Raw genomic sequence first — 27,171 nt, 5'->3', positions numbered from 1 at the left:
GAACCAATTTTTTCTTCCTTTTGAAAGATTTCTACAATAATAAAGAAAAGGCAATACTTTTAAAAATTGACTTTCCTATAAAAAGAATTGTCATACTTTATACAAAACACCACATGTACTACTTAAATAGTTTTCACCCTAGAATCACTAAGAGGGGCATATGGGCACATCAGACTGATCACATGAGTTTAAAATAATTTTAAACCAGAACCAGAATTATTAGATTAGACAGAAAAGTAGCAAACCAATTGTTATCTGGACATATGAACATTATATACAAACATGAAAATGCAGCATGTGTTTAAAATAAATCACATTAGATTTAGTCAGGCACTAAAATGAATGGAAATGGATATATTCCTTTTGATACCAAACTTATACTTTATTGGGAAAACCTGGTATCTACTGTAGCTTCTAGCCGAGGGATAGAACGGCAGACACAGGAAGACATCTAACAGGAAAGACTAGTAAAGAGGTAGAGGCAGGGGTGCCTGATGATTCAACAAGATAACTATTAACTGAGGAACTGAGATTCTAGACAGACCACTTAGAAGAGAATTTAGATAAGCGGATTCCAAAGGTAACTGCTTGACTTTGTAACATGGAACTTCTCTGAATGTTTCTGATATGGCTCTAAAGACAAACATTTACAGTGCGTTTTAAAATAAAAGCAAGTAAACGAAACAAAACAAAACATCTTCCACAATTCCCCTTTGGGGATGTGTCATTTTTAGATGTGCATTGTCCCTTTGGTACTACCGTATAAATCCCTTGAAAGTTCAGGGGAATTCTTTCTGACGATGATCAGAAAAGGGTTGGGGCTGGGATGTGGGGGAAGCAGCAAAGAAACACTACTCTTCTTTTATTGAGGATATTCTTCTAAGAACTTCCATTTGCCTTTAGGAGAAAGGAATGGATTATGGAAAACAGTTCCTGAAGATATCACTGCCTTCTGAGGACAAGTTCATAATTATGACACCTACAGAGATGACTTTCGTATGTAGCACCTACCCTGCTCATAAGACATAGAACTCTTACCAAGCTATGAAATATAGTTAGTAAAAGTTACTCATGGCACTTAAATATGTTTAGAGACTTTAAAATGCCTTCCTAAAATTCTTTGTCTCAGTGCCCCTGTGAGGTAGGTGTCTGAGGGGAAAAACTGAGGCACGGAGGGGTTAAGTCACTCTCCCTTCATTGCATGATGAGCCAGTGGCCCAGCTAGCAGAAGGACCAGGTGGCCTAACTCCCTCGACGTTATTCACCCTGCTTCTCAGAAGGCTTACCTAAGTTACATAAAAAACACAGAAGGGTAATTTTTTTTTCAAGCATTTTAACTAGTTATCTATTTCTTATTCTCACTTTGAACATGTTATTCTAAAATAAAACCAAATACAAACAAAATGAAAAATCAATTATTGCCTAACAGTCTGTGTCTAGATGTAGCCTGTTCTGTACTAGTGATTGAAAAAGCATATATTATGATTCAAGTAGAAGTACCAGAGGGTGCTACAGTGTTCCTGTTACTCAAGCCAGGCTGTGAGTAAAGTGTCCCTTAGATGCCACCCACTGTACTTTGTAAGAACCTCTTCGGCTTGACACGAGGGAATAAAACTAGCACTCCTGTTTCATGGAAATACCATTCTGAAAGTTACTCTACGCAGTCCAGCCCTAACTGGAAAGGGAACTCTCAACCATGTGATGCATATGTACTACTGAGTTCATGCAGAACTCTTTGAAGCCATATATGAAGGTCACAGTCACCTGCCATAAGCTCACGGAACAGTTCGCACTACACACAGAAGGGCAATACATGGGTACATGCACTAGCACCATGCCACAGAAGTGTAGGAAAAGGACAAGAAGCCACCTCATGAGCATCTTCTAGTCCCACCTGGCATGCCAGTCTCAGAAGCTACCTCTGGTAAGTGAGGAAGACCCCCGAAGTCCTGTATCCCTTTAAATAATGAGAGGGGTAAAAACAGAATATTCGTTGTTGGCTGCTTTGAGCATACCAGCTACCCAAATTTTACTCTTTCATAAGTTAGTAGCTTTCTTAGTTTTATAGCTATTCAAAGATAATAAATTACATATCTTGATGAAGGGAGAATGGTGTAAAGCAAAATTCAAAGGTCAGTTACAAGTTGTGGATACAAGACTACAGGGAAATTTATACTGCTACTCTTAGAATCAAATTCATGAGTACTTAGGGCACTAGCTTTTAGAAATGAAATAACTTTTTTTGAGGTGTTGTTTCCCTTCCATCCTTATAGTATCTGTGGGGTGAATTTAATTCATACCAGACCCCTAATTCAAATGAAGATTTGATACTTGGTTCGAATGTCTAAAGTTGACCATGACAGCAAATAAGATGCAGGTTGTTTCCTCCGTACAGCTTCTGACCTGATACTAATGCAAATACCCTCCCTCCCCTGGAGGGAGCTCCTCTTCCAGAGGGCCTGAGCCTGGCTCTATGCTCTGTACATGCATGACCAGAGGGAATTATTCCAACTCAGAGTTTCACTAGGGTACTAGGATACAGCATAGCAGCAATTCATGCATTTTATTTCTAAAAACCAAAGCTCCCATGAGGTCGAGCTGGTCACTGTGCAAGATGAACCAGCAGGACATTCTCGCCTCGAATGAAAATCTGATTTATGTGTCGAGTGAATACCTGCTGGTAATCCACTTTGGGCTTTCGCTTTTTCTTACGGGGCTGGCCCCTGGAAAGGGTGGTGGCCCTGGAAAAGGTACCTCCCGCACTTGACCCTTCTGTCCGTGTAGTCCTCCCTGACATATCTGACCTGGACTCCTCCCTTGCAGATGCCTGCAGGGAAGAAGGAACGGAGCGGGAACGCCTGCGTGAGCCCCGGTCAGTATCTCCTCTTCCCCACACTGAAGCCACCTTCCAAGTAGACGTCTGGGAATATCTGGACAGAGTGGAGTCTTCAACTGCAGACTTAGAATCTCCTTCTTTTTTGGAAGAATCTTGAAGTTTTAGGCGATCAAACAGCTATAAGGAAAGCAATGATAAGTATCAGCCTTCTCTTTAGCCTCCGACATCCCTATTTGAATATATAGAAAAACACCCACCAGATTGCTTAATTAGGTTTTATAGGCTCCTTGTTGTGCATTTTTAAAAAAAGTTAGTAATGAATCTTCTGTGTGTAGCCATAATACAGATAAATCAATAATGTCAAGAGAAAAGGCACCTTCATTTTCCTGTGGTATAAAATGGAAAGATTTCAAGAGGTGACCTGTTGTTTAAATACCATGCAGGTCAAAAGCAGACTCATTTACGATTAACTGAAAGCATGGGAAGTGAGACTAACAAAGCTCTTCATTCAGGCATACATAGTGGACAGCAACTGAGCTCTCCCACTAGGAAAACCCGTTGCCACACTCAGTGATCTCCATTTCTCAGCTTGTAAGCACACTGGGTACTCAGGAAGTCAGGGGAAACAGCCTACCCTAGTTAGAGTCAATGAAGAATCCCGCTCATATGCTTTGCCTAGAACAGGTTTTCGGTAGGTCTCATCCACATCAGTAAGTGCCTAGAAAAACACCCAAAGGAGAAAAAAATTCAGCAAAATTAAAAATATTATTGTTATAGCTTCCAGGAAAAATTTTAAAAATCAGAATAAACATCTCATTTAGAGGAACTAAACTTACCAAGTGACTCTGCTCTTGGGCAGAAAAAAATGGTAATACCTGGTACCCTCTGAGTAAGATTTCCATATATTATATATTTCCATATAATATATTTCCATATATTATATATATATTATATTCCATATATTATATTGCTATCATCATATAATATTGGTTTTGTCAATGGTAAGGAGCCTTTCCAAAGGCATGGTAGAGGGTCTTAAATTTCAGTATGCATAAACATCTAAGAAGCTTGTTAAAATAGCAATCCAAGGCTACTTCCTAGATATGCTGATTTAGTAAATTTGGGATAAAGCCCAGGAACTTTCTGCTTTAACCAGAAACTCTACAATTGCGATGTAGGATGCCCCTAGGCCGCACTTTGAGAAACACTATTCTACTGCTTCTTTTCCTTCCTCAGTTTCTAGGTCTTATGACAGCAATGAACAGGTATTAACCGGCTTTCATACAGAATTGCTGGTGAATTTTTGTCCCTGAGAGATCAGTCTCAGAGGACAGCTATTCAGGATCCACTGAGATCATGTATGAGAAATCAATTTGAAAAGTGTAACTCATCCCACAAATATAAGCTGTCAGGATTATTATTATGGCCATCATATGAAAGATGTTCTCTTAAATACTTTTCCTTCAAAGGTAAAATTGTAAAATTGTAACAGTAAAGTACTTTTCCCTACATTTTAGATATAAGAAAAGTGGGCCTCAGAGAAATTACCTTGCCTAGAGTAACACAACTACCAAGTGGTAAAGCTAGGATTCAAATCCAGGTCTTCCGATTCCACAGTGGTTGAAAACATGGTCTTAGGAGTCAGAAACACCTGGGATTAAGTTCTAGAACTCCACTTACTGACAGGATAATCTGGGCCAATCATTCAACATTTCTAGCCTCAATTTCTTCATTTGTAAAATAGAGCAGTAGTAAACTTTGTTCATTGAGATAAACCCTTAGTATATCCAGCAAAAGCTAAGTGCTTAATAAATGCCAGCAACTACTATACTCATCTAGGAGAATGCACGGATGAAGACAAAATGCAGGAAAAAGAAAAGTTGGAGATGGAAGACCATATAAAAAAGAAGTACCAGAAAGCCTGGTGTTCCTATTTTAACTGCCTCATATTGCAGTTGTGCTATAATGTATCTCTTCATTCCCACAAATGTCTAGTACGCAGACAGCCTCTAGGAGACTGGGGGCACACTTCCTTCCTAAGGAAATACCACGCAACATGTCTGGCTTATTAGGATGCCTGCTTCCCCTCTATCTTCATCTATCTTCTTAAAACTGTAGAGTAAAAGTTCCTTTCTGAAATTTCTGTACCTCGCTCTGTGGTAAAGTACTAGTCAAAAGTGTGAAATCAATAAATATTTTGAAATGAACGAAAAATGGTCAGTAGGAAATTGATACAAAATTCCTAAACAGTTGGAATAGGTAACTATTCCTTAAGGCTGGGTTTCTTAACCATAGCACTTGACATTCTTTTTTAGGGTTATGCAATTTTTTTTCCATTTTCTTTTCTTTTCAGTGTTCCAAAATTCATTGATTATGCACCACACCCGGTGCTCCATGCAATACGTGCCCTCCTTAATACCCACCACCAGGCTCACCCAACCCCCCATCCCTCTCCCCTCCAAAATCCTCAGGTTTTTTCTCAGAGTCCACAGTCTCTCATGGTTTGTCTCCCCCTGATTTCCCCCATCTCACTTCTTCTCTCCATCTCCCAATGTCTTCTGTGTTATTCCTTATGCTCCACAAGTAAGTGAAACCATATGATACTTGACTCTCTGCTTGACTTATTTCACTCAGCATAATCTCCTCCAGTCCCGTCCATGTTGATACAAAAGTTGGGTATTCATCCTTTCTGATGGAGGCGTAATACTCCATTGTAAATATGGACCACATCTTCTTTATCCATTCGTCTACTGAAGGGCATCTTAGTTCTGCTATTGCTGAATGAACATTGGGGTACAGATGGCCCTTCTTTTCACTACATCTGTAACTTTGGGGTAAATACCCAGTAAGCACTTGACATTGTGCACCAGATACTTCTTTGCTGTTGGTGGGCTATCCTGTGTGCTGTACGATGTGCAGCAGCCCCTCTGGCCTCAACCCAGTAGATGCCAATAATACCCTATGCCACCGCTATGACAATTTAAAACATGTTCCCAGACACTGGCAAATGTCCCTAGGAGGGAGAGAAGAGTAAAACTACTCTGATTGAAAGCCAATGCCTTAAAAAAAAGGAATCAACAGAAAGTACTCTTTTGTTGTCAGCCAAGAATGCAAAAATCCTAGTTCTTCTGGGAAGTTATTCTATAGGTTTTCCTAAATAAGGTTACTTTAGACAGACAAAAGATGTAATCACTAAAAAGTTCTCCAACCTCTTAAGAAAGGCTTAATTACCATATTCCAGAACTTGTCAAAGGCGACGAGGAAGCCTGTACAGACGCCCCGAAGACCCTTGAAAGTGCGTATGTGAACATTCACCTTCACTCCCTCCCGGATACAACGATGGAGCTCACCCAGAGGGCTGCCTTCATGCACTGAAACAAGACAAGAACAGTGAGCATAGCATGAACATCTGCTCTCATTCCCAGAATTAACAACCAAGACCACCTAACCATTTCTAGCAACATTAGGCAACACAGTGCAGTGGAAACCTCACTATGGAAACAGGAAGGCCCGATGGGCAACATAACTAGTACAGGCAACATACACTGAAATAAGGCAAGATTCCACCAGGACGGAGATAAAGCATACATTTGTTTATCACCCAAGTGTTTCACTACTCATATATCATGTTCTATGATGTCATTGATTTTAAGATGCACCATTATTTAAAAATGTTTTTTGGGGAAAAACCCCATATTAAATGTACACATCAGCAGCAAAATTCTTCTAAGTTCTATATCTGGGTAAGAAAACTTTTTAAAAAAAAGATTATTTATTTGACAGAGAGAGAGAGAGAGAGAGAGAGTGAGCAAGCACACAAGCAGAGGGAGCAGCAGGCAGAGGGAGAAACAGGGTCCCCACTGAGCAAGGAGCCCGATGTGGGACTCAATCCCAAGACCCTGGAGATCCTGAACTGAGCTGAAGGCAGACGCTTAACTGAATGAGCCATCCAGGTGCCCCAGGACATTGTTTTTAAGGATAATTCTCATGAACCACATATTCAGCTTGACTCTTTACCAAAAAACCCAAAACCAAACAACACGTTCATATGTTTAAAGGAAACAAACCATGTAAAACATCTGCCCTTCACCATGGGCAGTGCTCTAAGGGAGAATGGACTTTTGGCCGCCCATCTGGAGACACTCCATGCCTGGGCTCTCTGAAGCCACTGGATTCCAGTGCACATCGTCTTTACACTAGGAGGAGGAGATGTGATTGCATTCCAAGCCTGGCTGATACAGAGGCACCTGCTAGGCATTAGGCTCCTATGATACTGCTGATAAGTATCACATAAAAAGAGTATGACGACTCATGGGAAGAATGCTGGGACTATAAATTGCAGCCTTTACTCTGATGGATTCTTTTTTTCAGAGCTTGGGAACGGAGATGAATTTTATTTTTATTACTTCACATTAACTTAGCCTTCACAATATGAAGGCTATACTATATAAAACCTTCCAAAAGAAAACCACATGTGCACACACACACTCTTACACTCACACTCACACATACACAGTCTCAGTCTTTCCTCCCAGATTTGCAAGGGAAAATACTCTGGAGATTGATTACTGCCATCAATAGCAAATACACAAAAATTTGTTTTGTTTCTAGTGGCATGAAAGAGAACAGCAGTCCTGCACTTCAGTCTGTAAAACTAAGCAGGTTACTCTTGACCTCCTTATCCCTCATTCATATCCCTCACTATCCCCCCTTACCCCTCCCTATCCCTCACTCCTAGATCAGCTTATAAATGATGGCAGTGATAATTTAATAAAAGAAAATACTCTTTGAAGAAAGTAACTTAGCAGATGAGAAGTAGGAGTTTGTGTCAGATTGAAAAATCAGCAAGAAGGCACAGTTGAAGGCAGTGTGTGGCAGATACAGAGGCCTTGGAAAGGAACATGAGCACCTTGGTCTGACCTTCATCATCTACCTTTGCTATGGCAATAGCAGTATTTTGAAATTATTTGAATGTTTGAGTAACTTTTTCTCCACAAGTCTGAGTTTCCTTATTCATAAAATGAAGTTAAGCTAGTTATCTTCTAGATTCATCTCAGAAATAAGTCTCTATAATTCAATTTCTTAGAAACTGATCATACTGCCTGGATCAGTCTCTTTGCATATACACGTTCCCTGTTTCTCCCCACCCCCATATGTGTTTCTTCCAACAGTGGAAAAGACCATTCTTTTTCTAACTTGTAAATAAACAGAAGTACTACTTTGCCCCCTGAGCCCCCAAACCAGAGAGAACACACAAACACACATCTTAACAATTTCTTATTCTGGTTAAACAAATGATAAACTCAGGTCTTTCAACTCTCATATCTGTACTTTTCTCTTGATTTTTTTCTTCCAAAGATTTAATAAGGTGTAATTCCAGGGACCACTTCACTCCTTGTATCATCAAAAATATAACACTAGCACCACCTATCACAGCAAACTGCCAAGGCAAAAATGAGTTCCACATTCTGAATCAGAATGCACACTCTGATCTCTTTCCAGCAGTCTCTAAAACAAACTCCAAATGGATATATATAAGCCAGTCTTCTAAAAGTTAATACAACAACAACAAAAATATATGCCTTATCTTTGAAGACAGTTATTCTTCCAGATCTCCTTCTCCATTGCCATTATTCTTAGGCCCTAACCTTCTGAAGCCAGGTCATTCCTTTTTTTTTTTTTTAATTTAAAGATTTTATTTATTTATTTGACAGAGAGAGTTCACAAGTAGGCAGAGAGGTGGGGGTGGGGGGGGGGTAGGGGAGGGAAGCAGACTTCTGCAGAGCAGAGAATCTGACGTGGGGCTCAATCCCAGGACCCTGAGATCATGACCTGAGCCAAACACAGAGGCTTAACCCACTGAGCCACCCAGGCACCCCAAGCCAGGTCATTCTTAACTCCATTCTTCTCCTTACTTGTGGCCACACTAAGCTCAGACAATAGATCCTCAATAACTAAGACATACCCCTTCCTTTCTCCTTCCCCAACCAATAATACAGTCCAGAGCCTTATCAGATGATTGGTTTATTATAACAGTCTCCCAGTTCCCTTCAGATCATCCCTGACACCATCAATTATCACCAATTACTGAGCAGTCTAGGTATGAGGCAGGCCTTGGGGTAAGTTTAACTTTATGCATGTTACTTGATTTAATCCTCACAACTTTAACATATTATTTTGTCCCACTTTATAGATGAGGAAAATGAGGCTCAGAAATGTTTATGTAAATAATTTCTCAGGGGACCTGGGTGGCTCAGTGAGTTACAGCCTCTGCCCTTGGCTCCGGTCATGATCCCAGGGTCCTGGGATCGAGCCCCACATCTGCTCTCTGCTCAGCAGCGAGCCTGCTTTCTCCTCTCTCTCTGCCTGCCTCTCTGCCTAGTTGTGATCTCTGTCAAATAAATAAATAAATCTTTAAAATAAATAAATAAATAAATAAATAATTTCTCAAGGTTACCTACCTAGTGAACAGCTGAGCCAACACCCAATACAGGCAGGGTATATATACATCCTGACCTGGAGCTTTTAATTATGACAGTCTAAAACAATAACCACAACAATAACCTATAACAATCACAATGACATTTAACATTTACTGAGAATTTCCCTAGGTGTAAAGCTTTGAATGGGTTAACTAACTTAAACCTAACAACTATAAGTAGATACTATTACTGTCCTCACTTTACAGATGAGGAAACTGAGGGCCCAAAGAGTTTAAGTTACTTACCTACTGAAAACAGCTAGAAAGTGGAGTCAGTGTTCAAAACTAAAAAAGTCAGCAGTCAAACCCTTGAGTTTGTGGTCTAAACCTCCATAAATACATTTTACTACTAGAAAGTAAGTTATTAGAAGCATTGCCCTAAAAGTGCTTTCGCTTAAGAATATACATGATGGTTCCCACTATCTATTAAAACAAAGTCAAAGAGAAACTCTTTGGTCTTCAAAGTATTTTAACAAATCCTTCTCTGGACCCAAATTCAGTTCTCATTATCCTAGACAAACACCCCTCTGCCTCACTTATGTGGCACCCTCCACCCACCAAAAGAAGCAAGCAAAGAAAAATGAGAATGTACTCCCCTCTTCCTTTACTTGAGATTAGCATAATGGCCCAGACACACAGGCCCTGGACTTGGACAAACTCAGCATTAAGTCTCACATGCAAACTAACTAGCTATGTGATCTTGGGCAAGTAGTTAAGCTCAACAAACTTCATTTATAAAATAGTATCTAGGGGTAAAGTAAGATATAAAGCATCTAAAGGGCTTAGCACAGCACTTACCAAATAAATAACAGTAGCTATAATTAGCAACAATGAAATTGTCTATTGACTTAAAAAAGTATGAGGGAACTTTCTGGGATGATGATTTGTTCTGTATTTTGATTGCGGTGGTAATTTCACAACTGCACATTTGTCAAAACTCACTCAAAATGCTTGTCATCTGGCAAGCATTTCTGACATCTGCCATTGAACACAATGACCTAGTTAGCCATTCAAAGCTATTTTGTTGTGTGTAAATTATACCTCAATAGCTTAATTTTTAAATAATTACTGTTATCTTCAACCATGTCCTTCCTTAAATTAACTTTAAGATCTGAAGCCAAAATCTTCCAGGAACTCTTTCTGAATAAATTTAATCTTCACCCTTGCTTCTGTACTTTTCTTACTTTCTTCCTTTTTGTTTTTTGAAGATTCATTTATTTATTTTAGAGAGAGGGTGTGTGCATGAACAGGGGGAGGGGCAGAGGGAGGGAGAGGGAGAGAAGCAGACTCTCTGCTGAATGGGGAGCCCCAGGCAGGGCCCAGGATAGATCTCACAACCCTGAGATCATGACCTGAGCCTAAACTGAGTCAGACATTCGACTGAGACATCCAGACATGCCTGCACTTTTCTTGCTTCCTGAAGCTCACCAGTTCTCAGAGAGGTCTACCCATCTCTATCATGTATACTCATGTATACTAGAAATGTATACTCTATTAGTATACTATCATGTATACTAGAAACAGCTGTTTCTAGTGATGTGATTAAAATTTTCAGTGCTGGGGCGCCTGCGTGGCTCAGCCAGTTAAGCGTCTGCCTTCAGCTTAGGTCATGATCCCAGAGTCCTGGGATCAAGCCTGGCATCAGGCTCCCTGCTCAGCAAGGAGCCTGCTTCTCCCTTTCCCGCTGCCTGCTGCTCCCCCTGCTTGTTATCTCTCTCTCTCACTGACAAATAAATAAATAAAATCTTTAAAAATAAAATAAAATTTTCAGTGTCTATAGCACATTCTGAGATATTGATTCCAGGCATATATTTAACCATGGGAAATCAACAAAGCTGTTTTCATGCTCTGTCCTACCAATATAGCACAGTGCTCCATAGGTAAAGCTAAAACCACTTGCCATATAGAAATATGTCTTTCCCTTGCCAGTCTCAGTAGCAAAACAACAACTGGCAAAATGGAAATAAATGTTACAATCTGAGGCTTGGAGTGCATTTCCAAGATCTGATAGTGGCAAAAAGTCTAGGCAAAATAAGGTCCCCCAAACTGCTCTTATTTTAGGGACATGCATACTTTATCTTTGTGTTACTGTTGGGCAAGCAAGCTGGGGTTCACCCTAGCTTTGGCAAGAATGCTCTGGCACTATCTGTCACAGTAAATGATCTGACAAAGATACATCTAACTGCACACAGCTTTTCAGGATATTTCTCTCTTAATAAACACTTCTAGGAATGAAACAAAATATCCCCTTGCTTAGCACAACACTCTAAAGGCAGTGATTTAATAATGTTACAATTTAGCTATCAGGATACAGATGCTTTCTTTGAATGGCTAACTAGGTCATGGCGTTCAGTGGCAGATGTCAGAAATGCTTGCCAGATGACAAAAGACATAATAACCCTTGGCTGTTTTTATTCCATGTGCATAAGACCTAACTCACACATTAGCAACCTCCCCTGTTTACAGCTTTACTCTAAGGATCTATTAGGAAGGTCCAAGAGATTCCCTTGTGTCATTTACACCTTCAGAACTTAAAATAACCTGCGCATATGGTAATATGAGCCTGACAGACACACTCCTGCGCCCATCCTGGCAGAATGGCTGTGAAGCAGTGTCTGGGTTTAAGTGGCATTTGTGCCTGCTGCATTCCAGCACTTGTGATTTGGTAATGCAAACATGTGTATCAATACCCCATAGCCCTTCTCCTATAAGCACCCTGGAAGGTGTGCTGTCAATGTGCAGGAGTTATGAGATTATGTCCCCTGGTCTAACTGAACAGACAGGTCTCCCCACACTCCATCCCACCATCCTCAATCCCACTAACCAAACACTCTCCTTTCCTTAATACTGGTTGTGCTTTCCCCTCTGGCTGTGATCCCTAAGACTTCTCATCACCTCTGCAGATCCTCCTTGTGATGTCCCGTTTCCGGGCTCCACCGCCTCTTCAGATCCCCATCACACCCGCAGACCCTCGTTGCAGGCCCCTCATCACCCCTGTAGCCACTTGTACGGACCCCGTTATCCCCGCTGACTTACACCCTTACCCGCCAGACCCTTCCCATGGCTCCTTATTACCTCTACAGTCTTAGCACTCTCCCCGCACTCCCTGCTCATGCAGACCTCTCATTACTCCAGAAGACCCTCCCCACGCCCCCATTAGCCACTTGACACACGGAGAACCTCCTTAAGGTGGTGGATTAGCTCTGCAGCCTTCACCAAGACCCTCCCCCTAATGCGTGCGGACCTGCTCCAAGTCCCTAGCGCCCTGCAAACGCCCCCTGGGCCACCACCTTCCGGGCAGCCGGCGGGGCCCTCGTCCCCACCCCACCCCACCCCACCCCGCCCGCCCGCGCCCGCCCGCGCCCGCCGGACTCACAGGGCATCCGCGTGAGCACGTTGCGCGGCGCCTTCCTGCTCCGACCCGGACCCCGCCGGCGCGCCCCAGCGGCCCCGTCCCCTTCTTCCTTGGCCACCATGAGGCGACGGAGGCGCTGGATGCGCTCGGGGTCTGGAGCGGGGGCGTCCTGGCGGCGGCGGGTTCTGGCCGAGGGCCCAGCAGCGGCGGCGGGGACCCCCGAGCCAGCGGCCGCGCTCCGCGCCCGCCCGCGCCCGCCGCCCCGGACCCCGGTCCTGAGGAAGCTCTCGTACTCGGCCAGGTTGTTGAAGCAGGGCGCGTTGGGGTAGGGGATGGGCGGCAGGCGGGGCGCGTACAGGGCCAGCAGAGGGTCGAAGCTGTCAGAGCTGACATCCAGCCGCGGGCTCGGCGGGCGCGCGGGGCTCCCGGCGCGAGCCGACCTCGCCCCCCGCTCCCGCTCCTCCATGTTTGAAAGGCCCGCAAGCCGAGGCCGATGGGAAGAAGGAGCGGAGCCGCCAGAGGGCGGCACTGCGCAGCCGCGGACTGGGGTTGCACTGCGCCGGCGCGGCCGCCGGAGGGCAGCATCTGTCCGCGCTCAGCCCCGCCGGGCCCTTTACACCGGTTGGATAACAGATTAATCTGTTTGAATGCCGTGTTTCCCCAATTATATCATTATCACTTAGGGTGTTTGTTAATACTCCAGATTCCCCGGGGGTGGATTTTGGAATCGGCATTTTAACAAGCCTCTCTAGGCGTTTCCCTGCTCTCAAACTGCCGTATACTCCCAGCTTGAGCTGGTGGGAAGAGGCTGGAAGAGGGCAGAGTCCCAGTATGCTTTCATGCCAAGCCTCGCTGGGGGCGAGCCTACCTGGGCTCAAGTTATTTCGCTTCTTTGGGTCTTTACATTCTCACCTGAAATATGATAGAAATAGTACCTAACCCACCAAATTCTCCTAAGAAATGAAGACATACTGCATGGAGAGCATATAAACGCCCTATGTTAGCTAGTTAGGATTAGACAATGAAGCTATGAAGCAAGGATGGACCCCAGTCCTCCATTTCCTGCACCCGATGCAAAAAGTAATTTGCGCTAATACCAGAGCGACCTAAGTATTAAAGAAAACTCACTGGATTACTGATTTCCTAAAGCACTGCTTAGGCAAGTGGAGGAAACTAGGATCCAGCTCTTGGAAGCCAGGATGATGGAAGATTTAGAAGACCTGGTTGTACCACTTGATATTTTCTAACTTCTGTTCAGCAAAACATTTTTGCTTTTTGATATTAAAGTAAGAGTCTGTACGGAAGGCCAGGTGTTACTGCCTCATCCAGCACAGCTAAGATGTTTCCAGTTACCTACAAGCCACACAAATCACCTTCCTGCCACACTCTCCTTAACTATGTAGTGTTAATTGTATACTAGCTGTTTGTGTTTTAACATTTCCTTAAGCTTTGGAAAGCCCAAGAGAATGCTGCTCTCTACGTTAGAAAGCAAGATGAAAGTTAATACACAACTGTGAAACCCTGGAAAGAATACATGCTGCAACAAAGAAAAGCCATCAAAGGGTGCTCCGGAGAGCATTATGGGTTATGGCAGGGCTATTAAATGCCTATCTGTTTGCTCAAAACTTCCTGCCCAAACAAAAAACAAAGCTGCAAACTGCTGCTAGTTCAATGATTAAGTGCTCACACCCCTATCTTAGACAAAATTGGGCCTCTGTAGTATCACATAGCACCCACAGAAAGCACATTTCTTCAGGTGGTTTTGTCCTGAAAGTCTGTACTTTAATGTCCATAATTAAATTAATCTATATAGTCGATACCTATGTAGATAAAATCTATATAAAGTTTTGACCTAAAATGCTATCCATTCACTTACCATTAAGTTACATTGGACAGTCAAGAGCTACATTACCTTATTGCCTCATTTGGCCTATCACAGTATACTGAGGGCCATGTTGCCCCAAGTGTCATGTATCATCTACCATAGGCATCACAAGCTTCTTTGGTTAAAAATCCAACTAGCAAACTTTCTATCTTCATAAGGGGAGAGGTGGAGGCTGGAATAGCACTTAAAACAAGCATTCCAGGTAAATTTTTGTATGCAGAAGTCTGTGAACCACTGCTATGATGAAGGTACATTTATCCTGGCTTATGTGGAAGACACATATATACAAAAGTTGGATTTGTATGAGAAAAGTAAATGAAAAACGAGGCCAAGTGAGTTGAAACCTTTTTCTTTTTTTTTTTTCTTAAAGAGATTTTATTAATTACCTAACATGCACCAAATCTTTTCCTGTATAATGAGAACAGGAAGGGAAAAAATGATTCGGATAGATGAGGTATCAGTTAGTGAAGACCACCAGCTGTTGCCTTCAAAAATACATTTTCTTCGTGACTGTAAAATGTAGGCTGCCGCTTAATTCCTTTTTGAAAGATTTTATTTATTTGACAGAACAACAGCACAAGCAGGAGGAGCAGCAGAGGGAGAGGGAGAAGCAGACTCCCCACTGAGCAGGGAGCTTGACGTGGGGCTTGATCCCAGAACCCTGAGATCATGACCTGAGCCGAAGGCAGATGCTTAACCAACTGAGCCACTCTGGTGTCCCTTAATTAATTCCTGATGGAGCCAAATAATCTTCCTCTGAAATATGAAACGAGGACAATGGGCAATGTGAGTTCTCTCACCACCTATCCTCACTTCGGAGGGGGACCCCTTGCTTCAGAGGCTAGCAGCTTGGCAACATGCAATTACTGCTGCTCCTCCCCCATCTACAAGGGCCCATCAGGAGCTGGGACTATTAGGTGTCGTTTGACACCTGCCACTTGTGACCCAGTGTTGACCACTCTACTGTCGTAACTCAAATGTCAGTGTTCTGATTACATAGAGGCTACCTGAGAATCATTTTCAGGAAGTCCAGCAGGAAGGTAAATTTTAGAACTGAAGTATTTACAGGACATGGAGTCAGTGTTTTCTCTTCCTTTTTCATTTTCACATTTTTCCTCATATATACACATAATTCTCTTTCTTCTTAGAAAGAGGTTAGTGGCCGTGGAGATACCCCTGGTGAGACAATGATCATGCTGACAACTCCACAAAATCAATCTATGGAATGTTTACACAAGGACATCCAAACTACTACTCATTTGTTCAGCCAAAGTTGCCAACTTGGGAACTGCACAAAACCCTGATTCTCCCTGGGAATTCCTGAACTCAGAGGCCAGAACTGCTGAACTCATGCAGCCACCAACCCATTATTTACCTCCAGGTCAGTGTCCATGGGTAGGAAAGGTGAGATTTTCAAGGTTAGTGGAGTCTGTAGTTAAGAACAGGTGGTTGAGAGTAAAGTTTAGATTCATATTCTATCATAGGTAGAAAAGGCTTGACAAGTTTTTATAAGACTTATGCCACAATCTAAGAATGATTCATTCTGCAAAGCATAAAATAGTTCTTGCTTTATAATAATAGCACCACGATTAAAAAAAAAAAATGCACTTCTACAGAAGGAACCATGTTCCAACATTGTAAAAAAATGTTCTACTTAAAGCAGAACAAGATAACCACCCCATCCATCCCTTCTTTCCTGTTCCCTCTCAGAGCAGTCATGTGTCACTCCCAGCACACTGTTCTCAGTAGTAGGGATCCTAGGGCACCTAAGGCCAGGAGACTTGGGGAGTGGGAAAGAGCAGGTCTTGTATGGTTATGCATGCCAGGGCTAAAAGCAAAGGATCAGCTGTCTTCGTCTAGGATCTCTGGATGTTCCTTCCAAAAAGCATCCCCAATTATATCACAATATAGAGGCACTGGCTTTGTCCTGGTCCGGGTCACTGCCATCTTTTTTCCTTCCATTTCTGCTGGCAGTTTAACTTCTTTTGTTGTGACTTCACCCACCTACAGGGAAAAGTTAAAATACTGACTTTGTTAACTGGGTTTGGGAGAGAAGAGGGGGATATGAGGGAAGTTTAGTTTTTTACTTTTTATATTTCTGAGTGATATATATTTATCAAGTAGATATACAGATACACATATCTCAACATTTATGAATTTGCTTTTAGTTAAAAACTTTTTTAAAAGTTATGTTGCTATATTTCCAAATAAGATCTTAGGAACAAAGGAGTGATTCCATGTTCCTTATCAGCAGTAACTACAGAATTAAAGGTAATTCTGCTCTCTCATCTGCATTAAGAAGTATCCAAGCCTGTGCTAAAGAGCAAATGTGCTTTAAAAATACTAATAAGCTAAAGCTGCCAATGGGATGACTAATTCTTAAGGCACCACTTAACACTTGGAAACACTCATTAAGAAGAAAAACTACTTTACATGGAAGGAGATAAATTTAGAGAAATCATGCCCAGAAGCTGCTATGGAGGGAAAATATTGAAAATTAAGAATTTAGGTAAATGTACAGACTTATTGCAGAATATTAGGGTAAGTATGAATATCTGGGGAATCTCCAGAATATTCTGCAAGTGACAGAACCCTCATATACAACACCTACTGCCTCATATTATAGTTGTTATGGGATGGATGGACCATTTAATGGTATTATCCAGTGTGGAAGAAATGTTCTATGAATGCAAAAATCCTTCTATCTGCAGTGTACCCTTTATAGGGTTTTATGTGATATGGAGAGCTTAGGACACAGAAAAGTAAGTGTACTAATTCTAAAATTGGTGATGCCACTTAGAGAAGAAATTCTAAACCATAAAGAACACTAACTAGCAAAATTAGCATTGACAAAAAAAAAGCATCCAAAATAATATACAGCATTTCATTTTTAAAAAGATCTAATTCATGTTAGTGACTAGAATCACATCTGCATACATGTAGTAGGCAAGACAAAGCTTGGGACGGGCACAGGCTTTTGTCTTTCTGACCTCCATTTTTCTTTGGACACAACAGCATTACCTTCTGCCATATCAACACAGTCCCTTTCCTATACATCAGTGGCTCATTATTGTAGTTGATGTTGAATTCGGAAAACAAAATCTCATTTTTGTCTGCTGCAAGAGTTCCCTGAGAAAAATAAAAAGATAAAAACAGACTTTTATGTCTGCTCTCTGCCGTAATCATACCTACCCATTCCACCCTCTATCTAAATTTCCACAAATCAAAAAGTGGAAGGGTTTTATCAAACCTCTGATAGATATTAATGAATGTGCATTGTGAGAGCAGCTTAAATCTTATTTAGATGTATAAATTCAAAGAATTGTCTTCCATTACAAACAACTGGCTTCAGATGTCACAACCGTGATAGGGTGACAGGAACTAGCAATAAGAGGACCTGTTCTGTACTATGTACATCGTTAACGCTATCTTATTTGATCCTCATTACCGTCTCCACTTGAGAGAACATAACTCCGAAGCTTAGAAAGATTATATAAGTTGCCTAAAGCTAAAGATTGCTTTTATTCTTCCAAGAAAAATCAAAATCTAAACTCGGCTCTTTCAAGCTCTGGATAAATCTACCAGTATTCCTATTAATGGTATCTGCGAATCCTCATCATCGTTAATGACAACCATTTATCACGTAATTAACATATCAGGCACTGTGTTAGGAGCCGTTACAATAAATCACCTCATTGCAGAGTTAGTCATCCTACAAGTAGTGCTGTCATCTAATGACGAGAGCCAGTGTTTTATTAAGTACTTACAATGTGCTTTGTACTATGCTATGTGTTTTACATGCATCATGCCACTTAATTATCACCATAAACCTACGAGGTGAGAACTATTATTTCCTATGTTTCACTTATAAAGAACTAAGGCAGGGTAGCACCTGGGTGGCTCAGTTGGTTAAGTGTCTGACTCTCGATTTTGTCCAGGTCATGATCTCAGGGTCCTGGGACTGAGCCTCACATCAGGCTCCCTGCTCATCAGGGAGTCTGCTCAAGATTCTGTCTGCCCCTCACCCTGTTTGCTCACACTTTCACTCTTTCACAAATAAATGTATCTTTTTAAAAAAGAAAAATTAAAGAAAAAAAAAAAGAACTAAGGTAGAGAAGATAAAATTAAACAGAAGTCCCTGAGTACAATTATTTGACTCCCAGAGCCTATACTCTTACCAATACACACACCCAGCAGGGAATGGCCATGATGAAGAGGCCAAGTGGGACTGATGAAAAAGAAGAGCACATGCCCCGTCTAAAGAAGGCAACCAATATGTAGCACCAGCCAAGCATTACCATGTGGGAAGGTAGAACCAGTGTCACTAATTCTGTTTTCCAGCTGAGGACACTAAGTCCCAGGGAAAAGTGTAACTCACTCGCAGTCACAGAGTAAGCAAGCCGCAGAGCTGCTACTAGTATGATTTTTATTATCCTCTCAAAACAAAGCAGTAAAGAGAGCTTTAGAAGAATGCAAAATGCCATGGAAGAGCAGAGAAAACAGCCCCAAGGTTAAGTATTAATGCAGTAAGATCTTATACCTGTAATCTCTCTTGGGCTTGTACTGGTGTTAGTCCAGACTGTTGTACAAGTGCCCAGAAAACCGTATTATACAGATTATTGATGTGACCTGTAAGAGAAGAGTAGCACTGTTTATACATAATCTTCATTCAATATTCACACTTCAAAGAATATTAGAACTTCACCTCTCTCCTCCAAAGAAGAGAGATCCCAGAGACATTTAGTGATATGCCCAGAACCATACACTGGGAACACAGGGGGGAAGTGGTCAAGTAAAACAAACTTATTTCCTAAAAAGTTCTATTCTGTCATTTCAGTTATGCATTATATGAACTGCTTAACTTGAAAATTACACTTAAGAATACTTTCAAAGTTATTTGATTTAGATTATTCCTTGCTCTTTTCCAGTTCTTCTGGCAAGATCAAGATATACAAAATGAGTTAAGTCTCACAAACGTGTCACCACAGTCACGTAAGGCAGGGGTCACAACTCAAATCACCCACTGAGGCCACCTTGAATATAAAAGCACAAAGCAGAATAGGTGACCCCTGGGGGAATAAGAGAGAATGGTAGAGACAATGGCACCTTGCGCGCGCGCGCGCGTGTGTTAAGACAGCAGTCACTGCCCTGTACAGGTTATGTCCAATACTAAGTTGGAATGATGTCCTAGTATTGCCAGGTTTTCTGATTTTCCCCAAAAAACTTGAAAAAAGGAAGTATTTACATAAATTTCCCAATAGTTTGATTGTTTTCAACTAATTAAAAAAAAAACTGAAATACTGCATTCTGAACAAAATATACATGCACCAAAACTGGACCAAATCACCACCTCTAATGTATGGAATTGGTGGTTTTAACTACCTCCGTTTATTTGGTTTTACTTACAATCTGCTTGCCGCCAACTGAGGTAGTCCTTTAAGGTCTGGTTGCTAGGATACACTATGACTCTACCATCAAAGCCTGGGGGATACAGAAGGGGCTGATCCTCAAAGTAATCTCGCCAATAAAACACATAGCTGGAGGCGAACTGGGAAGCCACGTGAGTCATGAACTTACTTGCAAAAGTAAGGCACATTGGGTGGAGCAAGAAAAGAGAAAATACAAGATATTAATTCAAAACCATGGTAAGGGCCTGTGGGTGCAACAGAGTGATTACACAAACTACTCAGCACGCCAAAACATAAAATGTGTTGGGCCAAGAAAAACTAAGCAGCCCGCCTCTCTCCAGTCCTATCAGTAACTTACTAATACCAAATTTTTCTCTGTAGGATGTGATGTGAATTTATGGTTCAAGAGGGTTTTTGTTTTAGTCTTGGAAGGAAGGGAACCACTATATTAAAAACATGCCAATTCACTATATGCTTTGTTTTCGGTGAAAGTTTCAATATATCTGCCAAATGAAATATCTTTTGTCTATTTTGAGACCCTCCTTAACTAAAAATTTGAGCAATACTGTAACACACATATAGGCTGTCACTAGCTAGAGCAACCCTATGAATCATTAAAATTATAATCTTCTAATGGTCTCTGTTTCTAGTCTTAATATTTAAGTGCCAGATCTATCTAGAAGCTAAGGTGATGAAGAATGGAGGGGAATCAGATTGAGAGGCATATGTATGTTCAAATACCAGACGAAAGTACAATAGTAAAACAGAAAACAGACATTCTGCAGTTGCAAACACAGCAGGCTCTATCTGTAGTCTCTGCGTCAGCAATAAAAAAGAGCAAAACCAAACGCTGGTAAGAAATATTCTGAAGGAGCTAGGCCGCGGAATTACCTGGCTCTTCTTTTAAACCAGTTGCTTTTGCGCTTGAACACAAAGCTGTACTCATCGCTCTGTCCATATGCAATCACGATATCCTCCAGTTCTTTCATTACAGTCTGGGCACATTTGGTCATTAGGTGGAGAGCACGGCTGTCATTGGGTTTTGCAAAGTTGTGCTTCTCAGCAAACCTTCATAGAGGAAAGAGAAGAGAGAAAAGGGCATGAGCGGAAGAGAGCTTGTCATTAACACCAGATATCGAAAAGACGGCACAGAGAGGGAGATACGTACTAGTTCTGAGTCTACTAGCCACAACCTGACTCATTCCCTTAAGAACTCTAGACTTTTCTTGCCCTGAGAAAAAGGGGCCTAATTTCTAAGTCTCCATTCCCTTTTCTGTGAAATGGAGATAAAGCATGCTTACTTCATAGGGCTGTTCTGAAGAGTAGAGAGAGATAAAAATGTAACTATGCCTGGCTCCTTGGAAGTGCTCCATAAATGTTAGTTATAATAACCATTATTAAAATAACACTTTTAAGAATTAAATTTCCTTATTTCTGTGACACGTCTCCCTTTCTTTCTGACTTGTTTCTTCTTGAGTCCAGTCACTAATAATAATGAAACAAAAACATACTGTAAAGTGTTGTCCACAGCAAGACCTTAACAGGCTTCTAAACGGCCCTCAAAAACAGCTAACGAAATAGCCAGGCACTTGGCTGAAGAGCTCAAATACTGCACCAGGGAGTGACTTTTCCCATCAAGACTTTGCTAACAGGTCTCTGCTCACCGGCACCACAGGCCAGCGGCTCACCACGAGCGCACTCGGCCTCAGTCTAACAACTCAAGCAGGCTCGCGTTCAGGCACGTCGTAGCCAGCACGTCGGGCGATGCTCAATGCCGCGCGCTCATTGGCTGTCGCGTCTCCCGGTAACCAGGCGCCGCAAAGAAGAGCCGCGTTTGAGTCCCAGGAAGCCCGGGCGCACCATGTGGCCGCGAGCCGAAATCGCTCACCGGTGGAAATTCCTGCCGTCCAGTCGCACCACCACCCAGCAGTGGGCCAGGCAGGTGTCGTCAGCCTCGAAGTTCCGCACGTACTCGAATTTGCTCTTTGCCATGGTGGGCCCCAACTTCAAACACCGTCTCAGAGGGACGGAAGTCGCGGCCCAGTAATAGCAAACTTTCACGTTGCAAGACGCCCACATTCGCCCCGCGGAAGGTGAAGGACCAACGGGGCCCCGCCCCGGAAGTTCCGATGTCTCTTAGTGGCCGCTCTAGCCGTGGTGGAGGCCGGCATCTCTCTCGACTCTCCTTGTAGTCCTTAATTCACTTCCGAGCGTAGGAGGAGGATTCCATTCTGTCCTTCGCTCTATGCACGGTTTTTCGTTTTTCTCCTCCCGTCGTGTTAGTCTACGAAGTTGTAAAAAAATAACTTTTTGACCAAGTTTGAAGATTTAGTTGTGTTTTTTTTCTTCCGAAATAACATTTATTAACTTGTAGAAAATGTGTACTATAACGAAAAATATAATAAAATACTTCCTATCACCCCTCTCCCTTCCAACCATTGTGGATGGTTCCTTCCCGTCTCTTTTGTCTTTGTATATCTCTGTGTTCACACGGGGAACACATTAAATTGTACTCCTACATATATGTAGTTTGTATATTTTTCCACTTTACCACTTCCCAATGTTATTAAATATTTCAAAGGGTGATTTTTAAAAGGAAAATAGACTCTTATTGGAACGCATGGACATACTAAATTAATTTACTCAACTTTTTCCAAACACCCAATTTTTTATTTTTGTTGGTAGATAATAGTAACATTAAACCTTTCTTATTTTAATGATGCTTTATGATTTATAAAGCTCTTTTGAATTCGGTACCTACTTACATTATTCTTGCTACCCTCACGAAAATTATTCAAATTATATAAAAGAATGGTGAAAAGTCTCTCACTGACTCCTAACTCAGTACTTCAGACATCTGCTGTTACTAGTTACTTGTATATCCATCCACGGATAGAGACGAACATGGATCTACATGTAAGTGTATCTCTCAAACTACCTCAAAGCAACAGGAAGGAAGGATGGAATGTCGTAGATTTATGCCCTGGCTCTGCCACTTATTATGTGACCTAACATAAGTTACTTTTCTTGAGAGAAAAGAAAATCCCTCTGCTAAGTGGAGAAACCAATTCCTCTCTTGCTTCCCTCTGAAGTTATTGTGAGCATCGAAGGACTTCATAGCTGCCATTTGTGGTAGGGATACACACACACACACACACACACACACACACACTGATAAAATAATATTCCAAGGTGACATCAATTTGGAACCAAGATCAGGAAGTTCTTAGAGGAAACACACCAAAAAGAAATAACCACACAAATTCATAATGTGGAATCTTCTATATAATTACTGATCTGACTTCTTAAAAAGATAAATTTCATGAAGTATAAAAAAAAAAGTGAAATGAAAAAAGGATGGGAAAAGGTAGGACACTGTTCCAGAATAAAAGGTATTTTAAGAGACATAAAAACCAAATACAATGTGAAAATCTGGAATACATACTGGCCCCCAAAATATTAAAAATAGCTCTAAATTCACCAGGAAAACCTGCAATTACAAACAGCTCTAAATTTCAGTGGCTTACCAAACAAATATTTATTCCTTGCTCAAGTCATTCCCAGGCTCCTGGCTGGCTACTGCCGTGCTCCAGGTAGATGTTCTGATCTATGTGTCTTCTCATTCCAAACCCCTGGCAGTGATTGGAAAGGCTTCTGCACCGTAGGATACATCTTGCTGCTCACATTATGTTTGCTAAAACAGTATTACAATATAGTCATCTGCGAAGATTATGGGACAGAGATGTATTATCTTCTCACAGGGAAGGGGAAAGTGAGTAATTTTGAACAATAATGTAATCTACTGCAACTGTTGATTAGTTGATAATAGGGAATTATTGTTAATCTGGCCAACAATAGCAGTGTGGTTAGGAAGAAGAATAACTTCAATCTTGGTGGAATATGAAGAAAAAGTGGCAAAAACAATTACTGAATCTAGTGAGGGTCATATAGGTATTTATTATTTTTCCAATTTTCCTATATGTTATGTGTTGTCACCCAGAAAGATATGTTTAAGTCCTAAAAGATATGTTTAAGTTATGTGTTGTCACCCATCAAGATATGTTTAAAAATATGGGTATTTATTATTTTTCCAATTTTTTATATGTTATGTGTTGTCACCCAAAAATATATGTTTAACCCAAGATATAGTGAATGTAACTTTATTTGGAAATAGGGTCTTTGCAGATGTAATCAATAAAGATGAAGCTATTAGTGTGGGCCTTAATCTAATATGACTAGTGTCTATGTGAATAGAAAAAACAGAAACACACAGAGGAAGAGCACCATGTGGAGAAAGAGACAGAGATTTGAGAGATGCATCTACAAGCCAGGAAAGGCCAAGGATTGTCAGGCATCACCAGAAGCTAGGAGAGCAGCATGGAAATAGGTATTATCATTATTACCACTTTACAAATGTGGAGATTGAGTAGAGAGAGGTTAAGTAACTTGCCTAAGGTCATAGAACCAACAGGTGATGATTCGAGAATTCCAAACCAGGCATTTTAACTACAGAGCTTATGCTTTTAGCTACTCCTCACTACTGCTTCCTCTTCTCTCTGTCTCTGTTTTTTATTCACCAGCTATTCAATAGTTTCTGTCTGTGCCAATTATTGATCACTTCACTGAATCCTCAAATCATAAAGGTACATGGGTCATCCAATCCCTTAATTCTCAAACATAATTTATTCATACATGGCCTTTGTGAATTTTGTCATTTGAATATGCTGCCTTATTTTAAAACTATTTTTCTTTATGTCAACTCTCTTCTTTTTAAATCTTTTTATTGGAAAAAATAAATATTTTATTGAAAATGAGCATACACATGGAAAAGTACACAAAACACCATGTAACCAGTACCCACTCGAGAAAGAGAACATTGTCAGTTCCCAGGAGTCTATTTCAATTATCACTCCCTCTCCTTTCTAGAGGTAATGCCTTCTTAATATCTATAACTTAGTTATGTTCATTTTTTTAAAGTAATCTCTACACCCAGTTGGGGCTTGACCTCATGACCCCAGGATGCAGAGTTGCATGCTCTACCACCTGAGCCAGCCAAGCACCCCAGTTATGTTCGTTTTTAACCTTTATATAAATGAAATCTTGCTGTACATATTCTTCAGCATGTGGTCTCTTTGGATCAACATTATGTTTGGGAGATTCAACCAAATTGGAGTGTAACTGTGTTCATTTTTCCTCATTCTTCTGTAGTATTCCATTGTATAACCATACCAGTTTATCCACTGTATCGTTGAAGAGACATTTGCGTTGTTTCCATTTTGGGGGTGATAATGAAAAATGCTACTTTGAACATTCTTGTACTTGTCTTTTTGTGTACATGTGCCTGAATTGGATATATACTTAAGACTAGAATTTCTGTATCATGGAGAATCCATCTGTTCATTTTTTATCTATAATGTTATACTTTTTCCCAAAGTGTTTTTACCAATTTACGTTCCTCAAAACAATATGTGAGTTTCTCCATATTCTCACTAACACTTGATGTTGTTAGTTTTTTAAAAAATTATGCTGCATCACTCTGACTTGTATATAGTAAATCTTTTGTGTATTACATTTCCATGATGATTAACAATGTTTAACATCTTTTATATTTATTGGCCACTTGGACACCCTTTATTGTGAAGTATGTGTTCAAGTCTCTTGCACATTTTTTCACTCACTATTTAATACTTTGGTGAATTTATTTGAAAAAGAAACTATGTCATTGTCATAAGTGGAGAATTAGTATCACATGCCAATAATAGAGGGTGATAATACATTAAGATAAATGCAATTCCAGTATAATGCTCATGCTTTGTGGTAAGAATTTGTTTTCTTTTTCATTCTGCCAACAAGGAAAAGGAAATACTGAACATTACCAGGTATCCTCAAAGTCATTCAAAAAGTCAGCTGCAGAACCTGATCTGGCTCAGAGCTCCCTTCCCCTTCCAATGACATAAAAACCTGGAAGAGAAGGGGCAGGTCAAAAGCCATAACAACTTTCCCGAGATCTCCCCCAGGTTTATCAGTTAATACCAGGGGCCATTCATTAAATACTAGCAACTTTACGTTGTACTGTACTAGCAACATTACATTGACTATCTCATTTATTCTGCACAGTTGCCCATTGAGGTTGGGTTTTCCAATGTTGGTGTGTGTATACTATCCTTGATAGCTGCATTATCTGTTTCAGAAAGGAAGAAGAAAGGGGAAGAGAGCAAAGCTCACACCTCCAAACCAAATCATCTCTCTTTATCAGGTTTTTGCTGAAGCTGCACAACTTTTACATCTATATTTTGAGCCTTCCTTCCTCCTTAACTGCAAGGGAGCCTGGGAAATGTAGTTTTTTTAGCTGGGCACTTGGCCATTCCAATAAAATAGAATATTTCCTCCCTCCTCCCTCATTCCCCTCCCTCCCTCCCTTCCATCCTTCCTTCCTTCCTTCTTCCAAAAGAAGGGAGGGTACCTGCGTGACTCAGATAAACGTCCAACTCTTGATTTCAGCTCAGGTCATGATCTCAGGGTCCTGGGACCAAGCCCTGTATCAGGCTCCCCATTCCAGGGTGTGGGCTTCAGGATTCTCTCCCTCTTCTTCTGCCCCTCCCCTCACTTGAGATTGTGCATGTTAATGCTCTATCAATTAATCAATCGATCAATCTTAGAAAAGGAAGAAAAAGAAAGAAAGAAAGAAAGAAAGAAAGAAAGAAAGAAAGAAAGAAAGAAAAAGAAAAAGAAAGAAAGAGAGATGCTATTGCATGGGTAACTGGAAGTTTCTGCCACAAAAGACAACAAGAGTTATAAAGGGCAGCCTAACAGGCCCTGTACCCTGAACTCTAACACCCAGCCTGCTCTTCCCACCACCTTCAGTCAGTCTATAAAAAAAGAAGTCAGAGAAGGAAAAGAAGAGATAGAGGTTTGATTGGAAATTCCAGGGGAAGATGTTACTTTCTTCCCTCCCCATACTGCCCTCTACCACCGGCCTTGGGTTCCCCCACTCCCCACCCCCAGAACAGGTGGTAGCAGGATGGGGGAGGCTTCAAAGGCGGGCAAGAAGGGAGGACTACTTCCTTACTTACCAGCTGGGGACATGCAGAGTTTTTCTGGTGCTGTCACTGAAGCAGGGAACCAGGAGAGTCACTGGGAGATCCTGATAGGTATTAAGCTCTTCTGCTCCCCTTGAGTTTGGGGGTGTATGTGAATGTAGAGACC

At 41.3% G+C, this 27,171-nt stretch overlaps 2 protein-coding genes across 6 annotated transcripts; both read right to left on the bottom strand.

Annotated features, from left to right (window-relative positions):
- Positions 1-1,270: 1,270 nt before the first annotated feature.
- LSM11 (LSM11, U7 small nuclear RNA associated) lies at positions 1,271-13,198 on the bottom strand. Its single transcript, XM_047730973.1, has 4 exons — positions 12,694-13,198; positions 6,068-6,207; positions 3,471-3,554; positions 1,271-3,013 (listed from the first exon to the last, which is right to left on the bottom strand). Exons 1-4 carry the CDS (start codon positions 13,136-13,138, stop codon positions 2,603-2,605), a joined length of 1,080 nt encoding a protein of 359 aa, XP_047586929.1. The 5' UTR covers positions 13,139-13,198; the 3' UTR covers positions 1,271-2,602.
- Positions 13,199-16,121: 2,923 nt separating this feature from the next.
- THG1L (tRNA-histidine guanylyltransferase 1 like) lies at positions 16,122-22,069 on the bottom strand. Of its 5 annotated transcripts, none has more exons than XM_047731243.1 (6): positions 21,854-22,068; positions 20,857-21,033; positions 19,964-20,133; positions 19,098-19,186; positions 17,579-17,686; positions 16,122-16,561 (listed from the first exon to the last, which is right to left on the bottom strand). In XM_047731243.1, exons 1-6 carry the CDS (start codon positions 22,042-22,044, stop codon positions 16,400-16,402), a joined length of 897 nt encoding a protein of 298 aa, XP_047587199.1. In that variant the 5' UTR covers positions 22,045-22,068; the 3' UTR covers positions 16,122-16,399. The 5 variants fall into 5 exon arrangements, with proteins under 5 accessions (XP_047587199.1, XP_047587201.1, XP_047587200.1 ...); XM_047731245.1 differs by lacking the exon at positions 21,854-22,068 and adding an exon at positions 21,477-21,687; XM_047731244.1 differs by lacking the exon at positions 17,579-17,686 and having other exon boundaries at positions 21,854-22,069.
- Positions 22,070-27,171: the final 5,102 nt, after the last annotated feature.

The sequence above is a fragment of the Lutra lutra genome, chromosome 5 (assembly GCF_902655055.1).
Source record: "Lutra lutra chromosome 5, mLutLut1.2, whole genome shotgun sequence".
NCBI lineage: Eukaryota > Metazoa > Chordata > Mammalia > Carnivora > Mustelidae > Lutra > Lutra lutra.
This window is presented reverse-complemented; position numbering and strand designations above follow the sequence as displayed.